The 18,996-nt window shown below is 36.9% G+C and overlaps 1 protein-coding gene and 1 pseudogene across 2 annotated transcripts in view; one reads left to right on the forward strand and one right to left on the reverse strand.

The window, feature by feature from the left end:
• PFDN1 (prefoldin subunit 1) overlaps nucleotides 1-9,294 on the reverse strand; it is a 71,809-nt gene extending 62,515 nt beyond the window's left edge. For both annotated transcript variants that reach the window (XM_039836286.1, XM_039836285.1), the window contains exons 1-2: nucleotides 9,110-9,294; nucleotides 6,470-6,636 (exon numbers count right to left, since the gene is read on the reverse strand). In XM_039836286.1, the coding sequence (XP_039692220.1) occupies nucleotides 6,470-6,636; nucleotides 9,110-9,142 (200 nt within the window). In that variant the 5' untranslated portion in view covers nucleotides 9,143-9,294. The remainder of the gene's footprint in view (nucleotides 1-6,469; nucleotides 6,637-9,109) is intronic.
• Nucleotides 9,295-11,772: 2,478 nt separating this feature from the next.
• On the forward strand, nucleotides 11,773-11,890 carry LOC120581803 (uncharacterized; annotated as a pseudogene).
• Nucleotides 11,891-18,996: the final 7,106 nt, after the last annotated feature.

The raw sequence follows: 18,996 nt of genomic DNA on the forward strand, positions 1-18,996 counted from the left end.
GATAAAAAAAAAGGATACTAATAAGTCATTATCAAGTGTGTTTCCATTATATATGGATTGACTTGTACCTTCTAGGTCAAAATATGTTCTCTGAGATCCTTTTTGGCTGTTTCATTAAGCAGATTATATTCCTTGACATGAACTCTTCAGTCCTCTTTCAAACAGATTAGGTAGCAGGTTGTTCCTAAATTTGCCACTATGAGATAAGTGGCAGCTAAAATCAGAAAATTCTTGGTACAGCTTAAAATTGATTGTTTTTCATTTCAGAGAATTCAGCTAGAGTCGAGTCACTTACAGCACACAATTCCCCAATGACAAAGTAACCAAGTTTAAGATTACTGCTACCTTTATTTTTATTTACATAGGAATAACAAGGTAATGGTACTTTTCACTCTTCCCTCAGTTAACTGATTCATGCTTATCACCGACTGGAATACACTGTAGTATCCTCTTGTGTTGCTGAATAACTGCAACTTTCATGAAAAAAAAAAAAGCAGATTTTGTTTAATCCTTTATCAATTTAAAAAAGAGGTCAGGCCTTATGATGTCAGGAAATGCAGAAGCAAAGTCCTTCAAGTAACTAAATAAATCAATTACATTTACCTTTTTAAAACAAGTTCAGGCCTAAAATAAATAATCCTACAAGGACACATTAAATGAAAATTTTATTTTAGCATGTCTGTACATCCCAAGATGTACCTTCTCTGTCCTTTTTTACAACAGACTTCTAATTTATGTAACATTTTCAAAATTAATTTTCTGTGTTTCAGAAAGATTGTTTGGATCCTAGAGGACATGGGAGGGGAAGAAGGAAAAGAATTATTAAAAGTACTCTTCTGCAGAAGAAATATGGCTATGTAATTCCTACACAAATGTTTGTTGACTTCCCTGGGTATAAAAACAGTGATGTCATGGTACACAGCAGTACAGCTGAGTTATAATGAATACCAAGTTTTTAAATCACTGACAACTTAAGGAAATTAAGAACATTACTCAAAAATCTCCTCTCCCTAGAGGACCACATCTGTGGAAGAGAAGAGTGTGCCCATCTGGGGTTATATACATACACAACATGAACAAAACTGAAGTCATTTTTCCTTGCACAACAGGAAAAGTTGTGTTTTTTCCCCTCAGCACTGTAAGCAATGAAAGCCATGACTTTAAATGGCTCTGTATAAAAACACAAGAAGGGTGGGTCATAGTCTATTAGTAAAAGCAGCTCAACATCAAGAACAACCCTTCCTTTAAAATAAAATCTAAAAAAATTACTAAGGAATTCCTTCTTACTTTTAAAAATTATTTTCACTTCTTTTTCTCTAAAATACAGATTAATATCTTTAAAGAGTATAAAAGCTTATAAATTTGAATTTGCAATGTACTCTCACACCAAAAGTAATCTGCACATTATTTTTCTCTCCAACAGTAAGCACTAAATAAAATATCCAAACTTGATTCTAATGAGAACAATATAAACTATTTTACTATAATAGCCACAATATATACCGCACCACAATTTCTGGTTTATTTCTTAATAAACTCTACAGTTACATGAAATTGTAAAATGGTTGCAAAACTTGAGCAGCATGACTATATCCCTTTCCATTAATATTAAACTTAACTAAACTTAGAGAAACTGTGAAAATTTCATCCTAGCTTTACCAAATGTCACAATTCAAATTACAGGTTAACATCCAAACAAACAATTAAAATCAAAACAAAACCAACATAACATTTTAAACAAAGGGCAGTTTAACCAAGCTGTCATAGACAGTTCGGATCTCTACATCTTAACTAGCTGAAAAACTGCTCAACTATTTGGTTTTTAAAATTTGTTACCTATCAAGAACAGACCTACTGTTTTCACTTTCTACCTGTGCCACATTTATCTTAAGTCTTATACTTCTGGATCTTTTAACCATTAGAGATCAACCATCAAATTACTTCAACAAGTAGAAATAGCAACACCGCTCCCAAACAGCAATTTCTGCATTGCTAGACACTTATCTAGTTGGTAGATTTATACCATTGTTCATTCTTAGTTCCCTAAATGTAAAAAATACCCACAGAATGGTGGCATACCTCTAAATTAGTTTAAATATAGTACAAAGTTATTTTTAGTTAGGTTCAAGTTTTAAAAAGGCACTAATCATTCTTCTCAAAGGCTAATCTACTCAAGTTCCTCCTAAATTAAAAAAATTAAAGGCTTAATTTGTCTATTTTGGAAAGGAGAAATGTTATTTATGTAATGCTTAAGCAAAAGGATATTAGTATAATAGACCTGACGTAAAATCGGGGTCAGGATCACACCTACTGTTATAAAAATAAGTTTGATATTTCTAAGGATGGTCCTTTCAAACACCAGTTAAATGTCATTTATGTGCACTTTCAAATGTAATTCTTATTTTTTAAAAAAATACTCCTCTATTATGCAAAGTAAAAAGAAAGAAAAACACATACCATTATAAACTGGTTCTTATTCATGAAAAAAAAGATACAAGAAACATTCAAGTAATATTTGAGATGTGTCTATTCCCTCCTTGCATGCTAGAAAGATGCAAAGACAAACACTTCCAACTATTCAGACAGATCATTCCACAGTTGTAACTTTCATCATAGCTCTCAAAGTAGTATGGTGAGGTCAGCTCACAAACAGCTTAAAGGAGTAAAACTAGAAATTGGTGGTAGTAGTATCAGGCTACATAACAGCCTCTTCAAAGAATATGAAGTAACAGAACTAAAATGTGCTGGCAACACACCAAGAGACTGGAGGGAATAGAGCTTTGAGCAACAAACATGCAGAGCTTACAGTATATAGCAATTCATTATCTCTTATCCTGAAGCATGATTTTCCTTGTTTTAAGCCAAAAATAGTCATGTATAAGAGGTATTTAAAACTAACAAATTTCTCCATACTTATGACTTGAAAGGCTTGCAATGATTTGGTAAAATACATACCCTAAAAATAAAAATCTGACTTTCATCTTTTGTGAAGGTGAGGAAGGTAAAATAGATACAATTATATTGATATTATTCTGCATAGAATACCTTTATTTGCCAAAGATTACACAGCCCTCAGCCTAATTTTAAAGGCTTGGGTTTTCCTATATTGTCAGTTTTGGTTGAATATCTCTGTCACTGATTGGTATTTAAAATTAGTCAAACTTCTCAAAAGATTTCATAAAGAATTAATCCTGCCAGATCAAATGACATAATTTTTCTCAAAAACAATTCCTTTGATCTTAGTCAAAATACATGTTACTTTTGTAATTTCATCTTTATCAGATCATAATATGAAAACAGAATAATAAATTCTAATTCTTAAGTCTCTGACACTTTTAAACATATTTTCTTTCTAAAGAACTGAAAGAAAATGTTATTTTAGGTAAGAGAAAGAATCATATTCAACTCAAATCAACACATATTTAACATCTATTTTGTGCCAGACATTCTAAGAACTAAAAAAAACAAAGATAAATATGTATATGGTTTCACGGAGCTGACAATCTAGTTGGGGAGACTGACCCATTTAAAAATCTCTCCCCCGCCATGCCCCCGGCCCTCTTTCAATATGCTCTACTAGCTATAGGAACACAAGCCCTGGGATGACCCATAAAGGAGACTAAGTCTGCCAGGAAGGATGAAAAATCTTCACAGAAGATGAACTATAATTTGAAGGACGAGAATTTCACAAGAGAAAATGGATATTTTGCAGGCCTAGAAGGATAGGATGAGCAGAAGCAAGAAAGCATAAAAACATGGCATGTATGAGGAAGCCCATGCCAGGGTAAGTGTAAGGGCAGGGGTAACAAGTTCTGGTACATTTGCTACTACTCTTCTGCCCTCGGCCCATGACAGACATTACTAATCAATTAAAGCATGTTTAAAGTCCACATGAGACTCAAATTCCTTCTCAACAGATAACCCAAACGTGGAAGGAGGTAGGTCCACGAGATTTACATGCTATCCTAAGCCTGGGAATAGAAAGTGGTGGGACTTGAGGCTAGAAGGGTAAATTAAAGACAGATGATGAATGACCGTGAATGCTAGGCTAACAAGTTTAGATTTTACCCTGTGAGTAAGAGAATGAACAAAGAATTTTATGAAGAATACTGTCATGACCAATTCTGGCAGATGTGTGAAGAATGCATTTGGACAAAGAGAATAAAAGCAGAAAAAGTTAAGATGCTACTGCAATCGTCTACACAAGATAAAATGAGGCCTGAATTTCAGAGATGGCAAAAATCTGCTGCAGGTTCTAAAACAAAAACGGAGTGTTTTGGATTTTATAAACCATTGTTTTAAACGGCAGTTTGAGAAAAATTAGTACTCTAATTAGAATTTCCAAATAGTCAAAAAGGAAAAAAAAAGACAACTTAAGGTAAAAACTACAATTAAAGAAGTGAATCACAATGATACTCAGGATTACCCAAGACTAAAAATTCAGAAATAGATATTTCAGGTTTAGCATCAAGAAAGAGAACGTCCTCATGACCAGACTAATATTCAGCAAGTCTTTTCTTCCAGAGGGCACTAATACTCTAGCCAAACAAACACTATTCACCTTACATGCCCCTACAATGCAGGGTCAAATGCATACTCCTGGTAAGATGCAAAAAGCACAAAAGTCAAATTTAAAACCAAAGGGTAAAACCATATAGGAGTTCCACTTTATCCAAACATTTAAAGCTACACATTCTTTTTAAGAAACATAATTAACATGAAATAAATCTTCTGGAAATACTATTAATTCATATCCTAGCATTTAAATTCTAAAATTCTTTGTGTGGAATATCACCTGTCTGTAGGACTTCAGGCAATATGCAAAAAAAAAAAAAAAAAAAAAAGCAACACTCCTATCACTTCTGCAGAATGTTTAATAAATGAAATTATTCTAATTAAAAATAAAAACTTCATTGTAGCTCAAAAAGCCAAAGATAGTCAGAGATTTTCTATTTTGGAAAAAGATTCTTTAGTTGTTGCAAACAAAGGCCAAAGCAGTGATGTGAAATCCAAGTACAACATGTTAACAAGCATGCTAGAAAAGCTAGCATTACTGTTTTAAGACCTAAGGATATTCACATTAAGGATAAAATTATCCTCTAGGGAATGCCAACAATGCACACTTCATACTACATAGACACATATTCAAGAGTTCTACTTTGTTCTCATCCCAATTCTTCTGTGTCCCAGTAACAAACTCTCAAATTGGGATTCTCTTCCTCTTAAATAAGCTAAAAAGAAAAATATGAACTATAGAAATAAATTTGTGGTATATTATTTATTCTGAGAAAGCAAATCAAATTAACAGTTTATCATAATCTATTTCTTTCCAAAAACATATGGATTAGCTAGTAAGGAGCAGGGTTACTTCTCATGATGTCATTCCAAAGCCATTACTAAATGTTAGACATGTTATGCTTCCTTCAAACCAATCACAAAACAAGTCACCCTAAGACTGAGGTCAAATTCCATTCCAACAAAAAAGCTCTCCAAACTGAAAGTAATGGTCAACTAGCTAAGTAATAGTCAAAGACCAAATTCCAGAAAAATCCTCCTGCTGTACCTCCCCCAATTAAAAAAAAATCAGTCTTTTCCTTTTAGCTCATTGTAATGGAATGTGACCTGTAGTTAAGGGCTTTTCCATTCCTTACTTACTGCTCAGAGAACATAAAGCATATCTACTTTCTCATAAGTGCAAGATATTTTTAAAGAAAAAAGTGAAATGTGGGTGGTTAAACATATAAAACATTTAGAACAAACAAAAGGTAAATTAGTTTACTAGATTTCTCATGTATAACAGAATGAGTGTATTTAAATGACAATTGAATATTTTTATTTTACAGCACTGGTCAACACCTAAACAATTTATGATTTGTATGACTCCTCATAAATTAGGTAAGGGAGGGGAGGTTAAAATTATAGTTACTTAAATAAATCTTGAGAGCTTGTTTGGAGGTTCTAGTAGGGGAGCACAGCTACTGTATACCCTTGACCGAAGAACGGTCCTCTTCGACTGAGCACGCAGCTTCGGGAGGGACGCACATGGAGCGGTGAGAAAGGAAGGGGTCACCTCCCTAGCCAGCCAGATCAGCCAAATCAAACATGGTGATCAATGGAGTGACAGATGTCACAGCCAGATCGCCCTCACATCCATTTAAATCTTAACACACAAAATTACTATAAACATCTTTTCATGGCAACTCATATTTTTATCATTGAAGTTACATACTTTTAAGTATCTAGTCGTAGAGAGAAGAGGGAAATATTTAAGAATTGTACTTCAAAGTCTAAAATAAAACACATTTATCTGGGGTTCAGGTTCTCATTTAAAAAAGAAAAAGTATTTCACTAGATGATTTTTAAAGCTACTCTGATACTTTAACCCAAGTTTTAAAATGAACAAATTCTCTAATTAAATTCAGACAAAATCTCTCCCAAGATAAACCCCTTAAAGATATATTTTACTTACATTCTTCCTACACCTTCATACATGTTAGTCTCATCAACCAAAGTCATAATCTCTGTATCTGTAAGATGTGCATGCTTTTTCGTTCTGTTTAGCTGCTCAATCTGTATGTCTGCAAGCTTCACCTTCTGTTGAGTGTCAATAACTTTGGCTTGAAGCTCTGTGAAGGCCTAATAAAAACAAGTCCTTGATTTAGTAGGTGAAACATTTTACAGGAAACATTTAAGTCAAATCCAAACATATTAAAATAAAGCATGCTAACCAGAGACAAAGCTGTGAAATTTACCAAAGCAAACATCAATAAAAGTCAGCACAATTGTAATCCATCAAGCCACTAGGCTAAATACTGAATTTACCGTTCTCAAATCATGGAATCTATCTGAAGAAGCAGAAACAAATGCACACTAAATAATAACCACATCGAGTAGCAGGTAACCAAGGAGTAATAAAAGCAATAAATGCAATAGAGGATGAAACCCAAAGATCCAAAACTAGAACTATAAACATAACAACTCTACATTTGTATTACTCCACTAGATTTCAAAGCACTTTCTCACATTTGTTTCAAATACTAACAATGGAATATTAAGATAACACTGAGAGATAAATAAATATCTCATTTACTCCTCTCAATAACCCTGAGTTAGGGAAGGCAGTTTCATAATCACAATTTACAAATTAAGTAACTAAATATGTTAAGGAGATATAAGTGGCTTGCACAGGGTTGGACAACCATCAGGTGAAAAGGTGGGTACTTAAATCCATTTCTTTGGACCCCTAGTTCACAAACCTTTCTATTCTACTGTCTCCAGTAATATCCAGATATAAATATCTTTAAGAGAAATATTAAAAAAGAGAGAGAAGAAATTTCAAAGCATTGGTAGAAGAATTGCATCGTGATTTTCATATTCACATACCAAGCCAAATTTGATGCTTGTGCACCCTTAACTCAAAGATAAACACAATTCTTGGATACTCTTGTTCAAGTGCCTAGAATGACTTTCACATGTTGTCAAATTTATGCCTTAAACATAACATTTGAGACTGCAATACACAGCAAAGGCTGCTATTTAACTTTTACTGTGAGACTTTGTTCTCATCTACTAGAGTAAGAATTCAAAAGATTTATTTTGGGAGAGGTGCCTGTGATTTCCTATGTCTCCAACCAAAAAACAACAAAACTAAACCTTATAAAGGCAAACCTTAGAAGATAAAATCTTTAAACAAGTTTTTTTGTTTTATTTTGTTAATTTAAATGGTTGTCAAAACTATCCCATTTAAGTCTGTAATCATTTTCTTAGCCTGCATTAACTGCCCACAGGTTTCTTAGCAACAAATTCAAATAATACTGGGAGGTAAATTCATTCACAGCTGTACTCTATTGTTAGCTTTCACCAAACCCTGACTTAAATTTGAACTTTTATCAGGAAAAAAAATGGTAAACTTTTAGAATGCTTTAAGCATTCTTAAAATGAACTTTGTTTTGCATGTAAAATTACAGATATTGCTTGATTGTTCCGTACACAGTTTGCTAAGGAAGCTAGTATATTGTTAAACCTGAGAAACTACAACATTAGAGGACGCAAAGTAAGGGCCAAATTTACAAGTTTCAAAACAAGAATGACAAAAAGCAAGACACATATACACACAAATCCTTACAGGAATAACAAACATCATTTATTAGGAGCACCATTTCAGCTGTCCTATTTCTTATACAAAGGTTGACCAAAATAAGTAAAATTTGCTCTTCTGAAGAACCTAAGATAACAAACAGTCAAAAGGTGTGGAGTTAAACAGAAAAACTGGATAATATTCCCAACCTTTGACCGAGTCTTTTCTGGAACTCAGTCTCTTTCTCTAGAAAAATGTAGGTTTAAAATAAGTGAAGCCTACGATCCTTTCTAATCCCTGTCCCCCTCCCCCACCAAAAAAATATGGTTTGGAGTCGGTAGCGGTGTTAGAATCCTGACAACTCTTCGGTGGCAAAAAACGCTTCTGAGTAACACATTTATAAGAAATTGTTTGAAGAGAAAAACCTAATTCCTTCTGCTATCAATTTTTATTTGGAAAACTTTACTGGACTTGTATCTAAAAAAATAGGTCCTTCAGAAACGGTGACGTGGGGGAGGGGGAGTCAGAGCCCTAAGATGAACACTGCTATAAGAGTATCTGACTCTAAACAATACTGCCACTTTTCCAGGTAAGGAATCGAGTAAGTGACCTAAAAGCATCGGTCGGACTTCGATTTTTTTCAAAGCAAGTCAAGATGTAGCATTACAGATGCCTCAGCTCGGGCAATCTGGCCTAAGGGAATTCAATCTGAAACGCTCATTTCAGGCCTTATTATCGAACAGAAGGCTGCAAGCGCAACGAAACAGCTCTAGAGCTCGAACAAGGTGAACAGGCTAGCTATCGACCCACTACACTTAACGCAACCCAGCCCAATAGGCTCTTATCCAGCAAGAGCCGCTAGCCCCCCACTCCAACCTTAGGAGACGTGGTCCCGCCTTAGGATTCTGGGAAATCATTCCCCAGTCCCCTGGGGCCTTTTTCCTTCCGCAAGACTAGAGCCTCCTCAATGTTCTTGTCCACGGCCCTGTTAGCTACCAAAGAAAAGCCTCGGCCTACTCAAAACGCTTTTACCTTCTTCAACTCCAGATCCACGGGCGCCGCCATCTTGGCTCGCTCTCTGCGCCTGCGCGCTGGGACAAGGCCGGAAAGCGTGTTGGGGGGAAGGGCGCGCCTTGCCGATTTGATGTTCCCCTTTCTTTCTGCGCTTGCGCATGAGTGGGGCTAGGCAGGTTTCTTCCCCTCTTCCTGACTAGTAAGCCTTGAAACTTTCGGGATTCACATTCAGTCAGTGTTCCCCACGTGACCTGTGAGGTTTGTCCTACTTCTCCACATCCTTCCAGACATAACATAACACTCAGGTTTCAGGTATGGTTTTAAGCATTTTGACAAATAGCTAGCTTGCTTTGTGCTGCTAAATTGAGATATGTGTAGATCAGGCCAAAATCCCTTCAGTCATTCAGTCCTTCAGCTAGACCTTGTGCTGTTAGGGATGAGAAAGATTCAGCCCGAGCCTCAGTCATGCCAGTATGGAGAAGACCAAAAGGCTTATTGAAATGTTCTTCCAAAGAATTTATTTCTATGAAAAGCTCCTGCAAGACTTTTTTGACAGTGGTTCTCAAGAGAGGCCAAATATCTTTGTTTTTAAAAAATACAGATTCTCTGGTCCTTATCCCAAACTTACTTAAAATCTTTGAGATTGGGACTCGGAAATTTGCACTTTCGCAAACAACCTTTATGACCTGATGCAAGTTGTCTGCAGACCACATTTTGCGAATTTGCTGTAAAAGACCTAGCATTTGAACCAGAAGGATGAATAGAAATTGGACTTTCAGAAATGGGAGGGATGGATGTTTTACCCACTCTAAAAGCTTGTGAGGGAAGAGAAAGGGCAGGAATTTGGAACCAGCCAGATCTGGTTTGGTCTACCTTGAGCCTATGTCTGTCGTGTTCCACTTGCTAGCTGTGTGGCAATAGAGTTTGTCTCCTTTTAATTTGCGAATAACAATATTGACCTACAGGGTTATTGTGATGAATAAATAAGATCAGGATGAAAAGCTCCAAGCATAGCAACATGCACATAGTAGGCACTCAATAAATAGTTGTAGTTAAGTTGTTGCTGTTAGCATTGTTGTGTTTATCTTTCAAGGTCCAGCAAACATCACCGTTACGTCTTTTTTGATTTTTTATATCACTCATCACACAAACCAAAAATCTCTCCTCTGAACTCTCTTCAAGACTACATCTGTTCCTCTCTCAAGGCACATGAAACTTTCTACCTTTAAAAAAGTTTTTTATTGTTAGACTATAACCTACTTGAACTCAAAAACTGTAGAAGAATGGTTCTGTTAGCACATATACCCAGAACACCTATCACAGTGCCTCATAGGGAAGGAATACAAAACAAACACTTGATGAAAATGAATTCTTCAGAAGAAAATTTGTCATCATTCTCTACTTTGAGAAAGAAAAAAAAAAAGGCCTGATTCTACTCTGGGACCATCTTAGAACTTCATTATAGGTGATCTTTAAAGAATGACTATTAAAATTTAAAGAAAGTCATAGGTATTTTCCTATACATTACCTCATGAGATTTTGAAACACTCCTCATGGAAATTTATGTAATTTAAAAATTAAGAATATGTGCTAATGTGTCAGACAACCTGGGTTCAAGAAATGCCTGTACTACTTAACAGCAATGTATCCTTAGGCAAGAGTCTTCTCTCAATTTTTTTGGTCATTGTTCCTTTTTGCATACCATTCCTTCCTCCTAAGTTTAATTTCCTTCTTCACAAAGTAAATCTCTCAGGAAGAGTCTTTGAGAGGTAAACTCTCTTAGTCTTTGTGTTATGGGTTGAATTGTGTCCCCCTAAAAAGATATGTTGAAGTCCTATACCCAGTATCTCCAAATGTCATCTGTTTGGAAATCCAGTCTTTACAGGGGTAATCATGTTAAAATGAGGTTGTTAGGGTGGGCCCTAGTCCAATATGTCTTAGTCCTTCAGGCTGCTTTAACAAAATACCACAGACTGGGTAGCTTATAAAAAACAAACTTATTTTTCACAGTTCTGGAGACTAGAAGTCCGAGATCATGGTGCCAGCATGATTTTATGAGGGCCCTCTTTTGAGTTGCAAATTGCTGACCTCTTGCTATGTCCTCACTTGGTGGAAAGGGCAAGAGATCTGCGGGGTCTCTTTTATAAGATCCAGTAATCCCAATCCTGGGTATATATCCAAAAGAATTGAAAACAGGGACTTGAACAGATATTTGTATAGCCATGTTTATAGCAATATATTTACAATATCCAAAATGTGGAGGCAATCTAAGTGTCCATCAATGGATGAATGGAAAGATAAACAAAATATGGTATATACATACAGTAGAATAGTATTTAGCCTTTAAAATGAATGAAATTCTAACACATGCTACAACACCGGTTACCTTTGAGGACATAATGCTAAATGAAATAAGCCAATCACAAGAAAACAAACACTGTATGATTCCACTTATATGAGGGATTTAGAGTAGAATGGTGGTTGCCAGGAGCTAGGGGGAAGGGGAAGAATGGAGAATTATTGTTTAATAGCTATAGAGTTTCATTTTTACAAGATGAAGATGGAGGGTGGTAATAGTACCATGACATTATGAATGTATTTAATACCCATAACTATACAATTAAAAATGTTTAAGATGATAAATTTTGTTATGTATATTTTACCACATTAAAAAAAATGGAATCTATGGCCATGTTGCCCTGAACAAGCCCGATCCCATCTGATCTCGGAAGCTAAGCAGGGTTGGCCTGGTTAATACTTGGATGGGAGACTACCTAGGAAGACCAAGTGCTGTAAAAAAAATTTAAAAATCAGGGATTGTAAACTGACAAGTTTCTTGCAATCTGTGAGGTCAACCAAGGGTTGCCTTGCCAAGTAAATAAATAGAAAAGTAAGTAAATAAATAAAATGGAAAATTTTTATTTGTTCCTTTTTCAAATCCACCAGTTCTTTTCATGATATGTAATGATATATTATATATATGTATATATATATTCTTCCTAATAGTGATTATAATTAGAACATAATGAACAAAATTTCTGTTTTTAAATTTCTTTACAATGCCTTATCATCTGAGGTTTTTCTAGTGTGAATTCTTCCACTGGGGGCATTTAATGGTCTTTCTTATGACAGCTGATTTTCTCATGTGACTCGTAAGTTTTTGACTTAGAACCTATCTTCAGTGTCTAGCATGTCTTGAGCTGTAGAAACATTCCTAAAAATGGCTTCACATTCACTTTTACAAAAGCCTTATGAGATTCATGGGTTCCAAACTAGTTTTTATGTTAATTCTTAACAATACATGAATGAAGCAAATTTGGGGGAAAATAAAATTTTCCCTGAGCATAAATTTGGCAGAATGTGATATACATTTATAAACTGGAAACCACTGTAATATTTTTCTGAACTGGAAACCACTGTAAAATTTTTCTATATCTCCTTTTCATTCGGGGCTTCAAAACAGTTATTTCCTTTCTCTTTCTGGAGCTTCTAAAGTAGCAGGAAGAGATCGTCTATAAAAGCCTTGAGGTGTATGCAGTACTTAGACATTTTCCTAGAGAGTAACCATGATGTGCTCACTTCTATTATTTTCAGAGAAAAAAATAGACTTAACACTGAAGGCTGCACTAGTACAGGGATGTACTACTTCTGAGGTTCAATCAGTCTACAGTTGTGGAACTTAGAAAGGTGATCTACTATCCCTCAGTTCTGCTTACCTATGCTCTGCTTATTTATTCATTCAACAAATATTTATTGAACATCTGTTAGGCAGTGATTTAGGCCCTTCAATCTAACAGTAACAAGAGACAAACTCCCTCACTTCATGGAGCATTTCACATATTTCTCCACATTCCAGTGGGGAAAGACAAACAATAAACATTCAAACAAATAATTTCAAATATTAATAAGTATTATTAAGGAAGAAAACAATGGTGTGGTTAGAGATTGGCTGAGTGGAGGCCACTTAGGTGTGGGAAGCTTTATGGAAGGACCTAATATGTGAGCTGAAACTTGAAAATTAGAATGAGCCAGCTATGCAAAGAGCTGGGGAAAGAGCATTCCAAACAGAAGGAATAGCAAGAGCAAAGTATTTGGGATCGAAACAGGCATATTTGAAGACCAAAAGGAAGAAGCTAGATAGGGAAATGGTAGAATGTGACATCAGAGAGTTGGGCATGGGGCCAGACCATGAAAGACCTTGTAAGCTACAGTCAGGGGTTAGAATATTATTTTGAGTGTGATAGGAAGCCATTGAATGATTTCAAGCAGGAGACTGACACAATCTGAAGAGATTGATATGATCCCATTTTAAGGAGATCATTGTGGGTTCTAGGTGGAGAAGGGATTGGAGGGAGCAAGAGTGGAAGCAAAGAGACCAGTTAGGAGAATATTGCAGTAGTACAAGAGACAGATGATGGTGGTCTAGGCAAAGATGATGGCAATGGAGATAGAGAGAAGTGGACAGGTCCAGGTAGAGGTTACTGAACTCAATGAAGAAATGGATTGGGGATGGTGGAGATGGCAATAAAAGAAGAGAGATCAACGATGATTCCTAATCTCCAAATAATTATACTGAGAGAAAGAAGCCAGAAAAAAGAAAAAGTAACTTACTATATGATTCTATGTATACAAAATTCTAGAAAATGCAAATAAATCTAAAATGACAGAAAGATGGTCAGCAGTTGCCAGATAGGGTTGGAGATGAGGGAGACTAGGGAGGAGGCAGAAGGAAGGGATTACAAAGGAGCATTAAATAATTTTCATGGTGATAGATATGTTTATTACCTTGAGTGTGGATGTGGTTGCCTGGGTGGGGACTTATCAAATTGTACACTTTAATATATGTTGTATGTCAGTTATACCTCAATAAAGCTGTTTTAAAATAAAGACTCTTATGTTTTTGACCTGAGCAAACTAGCTGAATGGTAATATTGTCTACTGAGAAGAGAAAATTGATTCTTATGATATAGCCTGCATGGAGTCTCAAAGCCACTCTGTAGGAATCATAAGAATAACCCTTCCCACTGTGAATAAACTGCAAGAGAGGCTGGGAAATGTAGTCATTATTAGGGCCAACTATATGTCTAGTTAAACACCAGGAATTCTATTATTATGAAAGGGAAATAGAAGACAGAATCTAGGGGAAAACGAGCAGAGCTTTTCAGCTTACAAAGCCATTTCTACTCATCGAGTCATTTGATCGTCACAACTTTAGAAGACAGATAGACCCCGGACAGTTCATTCCATTTTTGAGGAAGTTTAGCAGAGTGAGTAAGAGTATAAGTTTTAGAGTCTGACATCCTAGTTTCAGATCCTGTTTCTGTCGTTTACTAGCCATGAGATCTAAAGAAAATTACTTAACCTCTCAGAGCTTTCATCTCTTCAACTGTAAAACAGATTTAATAATAGTATCCATATCATAGGTTGTTATGAGCATTAAATACGATAATGCATGCAAAGGGCCTGATATATAGTTGCACCTAATCAACATTAGTTATTACTATTTGTCGAATATTACAAACCTATGAATAAATAAAAGAGCAGTTCACAGTTCAGTGGAGGTCACAGATAAACAGTTACAAAAGAATATGAAAATTCTATTGTAGGAAGTAACTCCAGGAGCTGAAAGAACACAGAAGAGGATCTCCGAAACCAGGAACCTTATAGAAAAATGGAAGTTTGTGGCAAAGAAAGGAGAAGGGATGTTCCTAGAAGAGAGACAGAAACACCAACGTGAGAGCCTGGTGTCTTCAGTGAAATACCAGTTGTTTGGTATGACTGGTGCATGGAAGGATGTTAACCACTAAGAGAAAGGGACAGAGAGATAGATGAGGGCAAATGGTAAAGGGCCTTACAAGTCAAGCTCAAGAGCTTGGGTTCTCTCCTATGGTCATCAAATGCACTGAAGTGTATTACAGGTCACATTTACACTCCAAAAGATTACCATGCCTGCTTTATGTGGAGTGATTCCCAAGAGGCAGAAGAGAAATCAGAATTGGAGCAGCCATCCAAACAAGGGTAGAAGAAGAGGAGAGCTCCAGTTTGTCTGCTCTTCACAATTCCTGTCCTGTCTTGAGCAAGTTCTCTCTTAACTCTGCCTTATCTCAGCTGCTTTTGCATCACCTAAAGTACTAGAGAAACATCTCTGGTAACATTTCTATATAAGGTTGACCAACCGTTATGGCTCACCCAAGACTATACCAGTTATTACACTGAAAAGTCCTGTGTTCTGGAAAACACCTCAGTCCTGGGCAAGCTGGGTTAAAAGAAAATTCTGGAAGCAGATTGCCTGTTACTTTACCTCTTGAGCAAGTGACTTATCTCTCTGTAGCTCAGTTTCCCCATATGAAAAAATGGGGATGATACAGTGTAGTAACTACCTCACAGAGTCACTGTGAGGATTAAATGAATTAATATGTACTGAATATTTAGAATGGTGCCTGGAACACTGTATTTGCTAGGAGCTTTTTGAAATTATAGCCATTATAAACCTATTTCACTTCTGTCCCACACATCTCCTTGCTCTGTCATCCTTTCTTGGATGTCTTCACTTCAAGCTCTCAGTCATCCCACCCAAAGCAAGAAAAGTAGTTTTGTGACACAGGAAACGTTCTGGCCTGTGGGTAGCCTCTGAGAGTATTAAATTGAATTAAACAAAATTGAAGTCTTTTAAGACTCTCTCCCAAGTGGGCTACCTCAAGAATGATATCCTCAAGAATGGGGAAGTCTGCACCTGTGTCCTTTGAAAACAAATTCTGTACAATGGTCTGCCTAGGAGAAGGATGAGACGGGGTGAGGCATTTGTAAGGCTTGCATGGTAGTTCTGTGAGGGCCTCAGGGACAGGGATGGGGACCGATCCTTCCCAAGTGACACATTTGCCAAGAAACTCTGAGGTAGCTCTTCTAACTGACAAAATAAGGTTTGGGGCTGGGACCTTCCTGGGAGGGAAAAGGGGCCTCAGCTGTGCCTACCGAATGAAAGAGTCATTGGAAACTCTGCAAGAAGAGGAAGTGAGTCGTAGGCAGGAACTGGTGGTGGCTTTTCCTGGGCACCTTGCCACATCTGATTCAATCTGTTTATGAAAAGTCCAAAGAAAGTGAATATATTCAATCAATCTGATGATTTAAACCTTCGTAAGGGATGAAGCTGGGTAGCAAAGCAAAAACAAAGGCTGGGTTATTTATCCCATTGCTCATCAGAGAAAGTGAGGGTGTGGGGCCTGCCAGAGATGAAAGCCAAGAACAGGAGACTCTGCCAAAGAATAGGAAAGAAATAAAATCTGGAAATCAAAAGCCTAAGGGAGAATCCATCTCTATCACCCCAGCTCATCCTAAGCGGAAAAAGTTCACGGTCCCTTTAGAACAGGAAGAGGAATACAATGGGGTTGGGTTGAAATCTGAACAAAACTCACCATGAATTTTATAAATAGGCATCAAAAAGTACCAGCGCAAAAGTAAAGTGTTTTCACCTTCAGAGCTGTACTTATGACAAGGTGACTAAAGCTTTTCCTAAGTGCACCCACATTTAGCAGCACCAAAAGTTTTTAAATAAAGACTTTTTAATTGTGAGAAGCTAAACAATTTGATATTTTTTCTTTTATAAATTAGAAGAATATGTATGTCAACTGTAATTGAAAAACATTTTTTAATTACAAAAATACTTTTTTTAAAATACCAAATTAGAAGAACGTGAGTAATTGTAGCATCTGGTAAGAAGCTTAGTTAAAATAGGAAGCCCACATCAGCTACCTTGTTACTCTCATATGTAGCCATAAGCCACTCTAGGCTTACATTTGACCAGGTTAGCTTTCATGGTGGAAAGAGAAGATGCCTCTTTCTTTTATGGTTCCAGAAGGAGTCCTAGGAGTGGAGTTCCCTGCCCTACCTTGGATCATTTGCCCATCACTGAAACAATCACAATAGCCAGAGGTATGATTGTTGTTGGCCTGGTGCAGGTCATCTAGCCATCCCTGGAAAGCTAGGGGCATCAGCTTCACCCAAAAAACACAAGGACTGAGTTCAGGTGAAGGAAAAGTGTCTTCTTTACAAAACAGTAAAGAGTAAATATCAATGGAAGAGGTAATGGATGTTACAAAGAGAAAAAAATAGATGTCTGCTGTACCTTTAGCTGCCAAAATTTCAACTTTTTCAATCCTCTCTCCTAATGAATAGGTCAATTTCATTTCACTGGTTACATGAACTTCATGATGGTGAACCTCTCTATTCTTCCCCAGATAGAGGTGGTCAGGGACCTCAAGAAAATAGTCTTGTTTTGCATTGGAGTCCTCGGATCATTGGATATGGAGAGTCTCATCCATGGGGACTAAATCTATGACTTAATGTTATTTGGTTTTCTAGCTCAGAGACATTAAGTACTATCTCTGTCTCATTAAAGACAAATTGTAGCAGCCACTGTTGATAAGGATGTGGAAGTTACCACTTCCTTTTGTCTTCTAAGCTAAGGTCAAATGCCTCTCAGCCTACATTTGGGAAGATGGCAAAACATGACTGGCTGTGGGAGAGTAGCCTCTGTGACCTCACAGGTCTTTCCTTCAAACCACAGTGACTACATAAGAGGTCACTAGCAGGAATACTTATCCTGGAGCATCAGAATCTGAAAGGCAGAAAGCCATATGGAATCAGGGGGCAAACTCTCCAAGGGACCCTATTAGTGCATCCATTTGTCACATATTTTTATTGTGTTCTGCCATCTGAAGTATAGGGTCCTGTATAAAAATTCCAGAAAAGAATCCTAGATTCAAAGAGCTGGAAGGAATCTTTGAGTTCTTCTAGTCTACCCCTCACTTTATAGTTGAAGAAAATGAGGCTCACAAGGAGAAGCAGTTAGCCAAAGACATAGCAAATTGATGTCCAAGCTAAGACCAGAGCCCAGGCGTCTTGGGTTCCCTTCCAGGAGGGTTCCTTCCATTCCACCCTGTGGCCTCTCGGTGGATTCCAGCAAGACTACCACTTAGTCTCACACGGAAGAATTTGGAGTCAGAAAGCTCGATTCGTCTCACAAATATGGAACTCCTTCTTATAGCTCCTTGCATTCCACAGCACTTAAACATTTAGATCTCAAAAAGGGCCTTGATCCCAGAGCACCAAAGGAGGAGAGATAGAAAAAGTTCCAGGGCTCTGTTTCCTAGAAGCAGAATGAACCTGGTGTTCTTTCAGACTTGGAGTATGCATTCAGAATTTTGGGTACTCCATAAATACACTAGGATGTCTAGGATACCCTTGGCAGTGAAGCTTTTTTTTCTGGATCAAGATGGTCATAATCTCCTCAGCATCTCAAAGCGGCTGATACCCTCAAAAGGTTAAGAACCACCACTCAAAAGTGATCTTCCAAATATGGATTGTCATCAGAATTACCAGAGAAGCTTTAAAAGCACTGATACCTGGGCCTCTCCCTCTGGAGATGTGGATTCAGTGGATCTGTGTTGGGGCCCAAAGAATCTGCATCTTTTAGAAGCTCATCAGGACTAAAAGTTACAGGTCTTGAAGAAAATATTAATGGAAATGCTTTCCTGTAAGGGAGAAGGAAATATTATCTCAGGGCTTGACACTTTAAAGCCATTCTGATGTAGATGCCTCGGGTATTGATGACAAAGAGAAAATTAGAATTCCTGGAAAGGAAAGGGAGCTGAAATCCAAGAAGCCATAGAGAAAACCTAGGAATTCAGAAGCTGGCCAAGGTTCTGTTATATTGCATTGAGACCACAGCTTAACCCCCTGCAAACCAGCTCTTAGCCCATACTTTGTTTCCCTGACCTAACCTCCGGTGACAGTCAGATTCTGTCAATTCCCAATCCTGGGGGCAGTAGAACATTAGTGCAAATCCAACACATTTTGGCATTTTTATAGTTTCTGAACAACAACAAAAAACACTACTCTTATAATGA

The sequence above is a fragment of the Pteropus medius genome, unplaced genomic scaffold (genome assembly GCF_902729225.1).
Source record: "Pteropus medius unplaced genomic scaffold, Ma_sr-lr_union100, whole genome shotgun sequence".
Lineage (NCBI taxonomy): Eukaryota > Metazoa > Chordata > Mammalia > Chiroptera > Pteropodidae > Pteropus > Pteropus medius.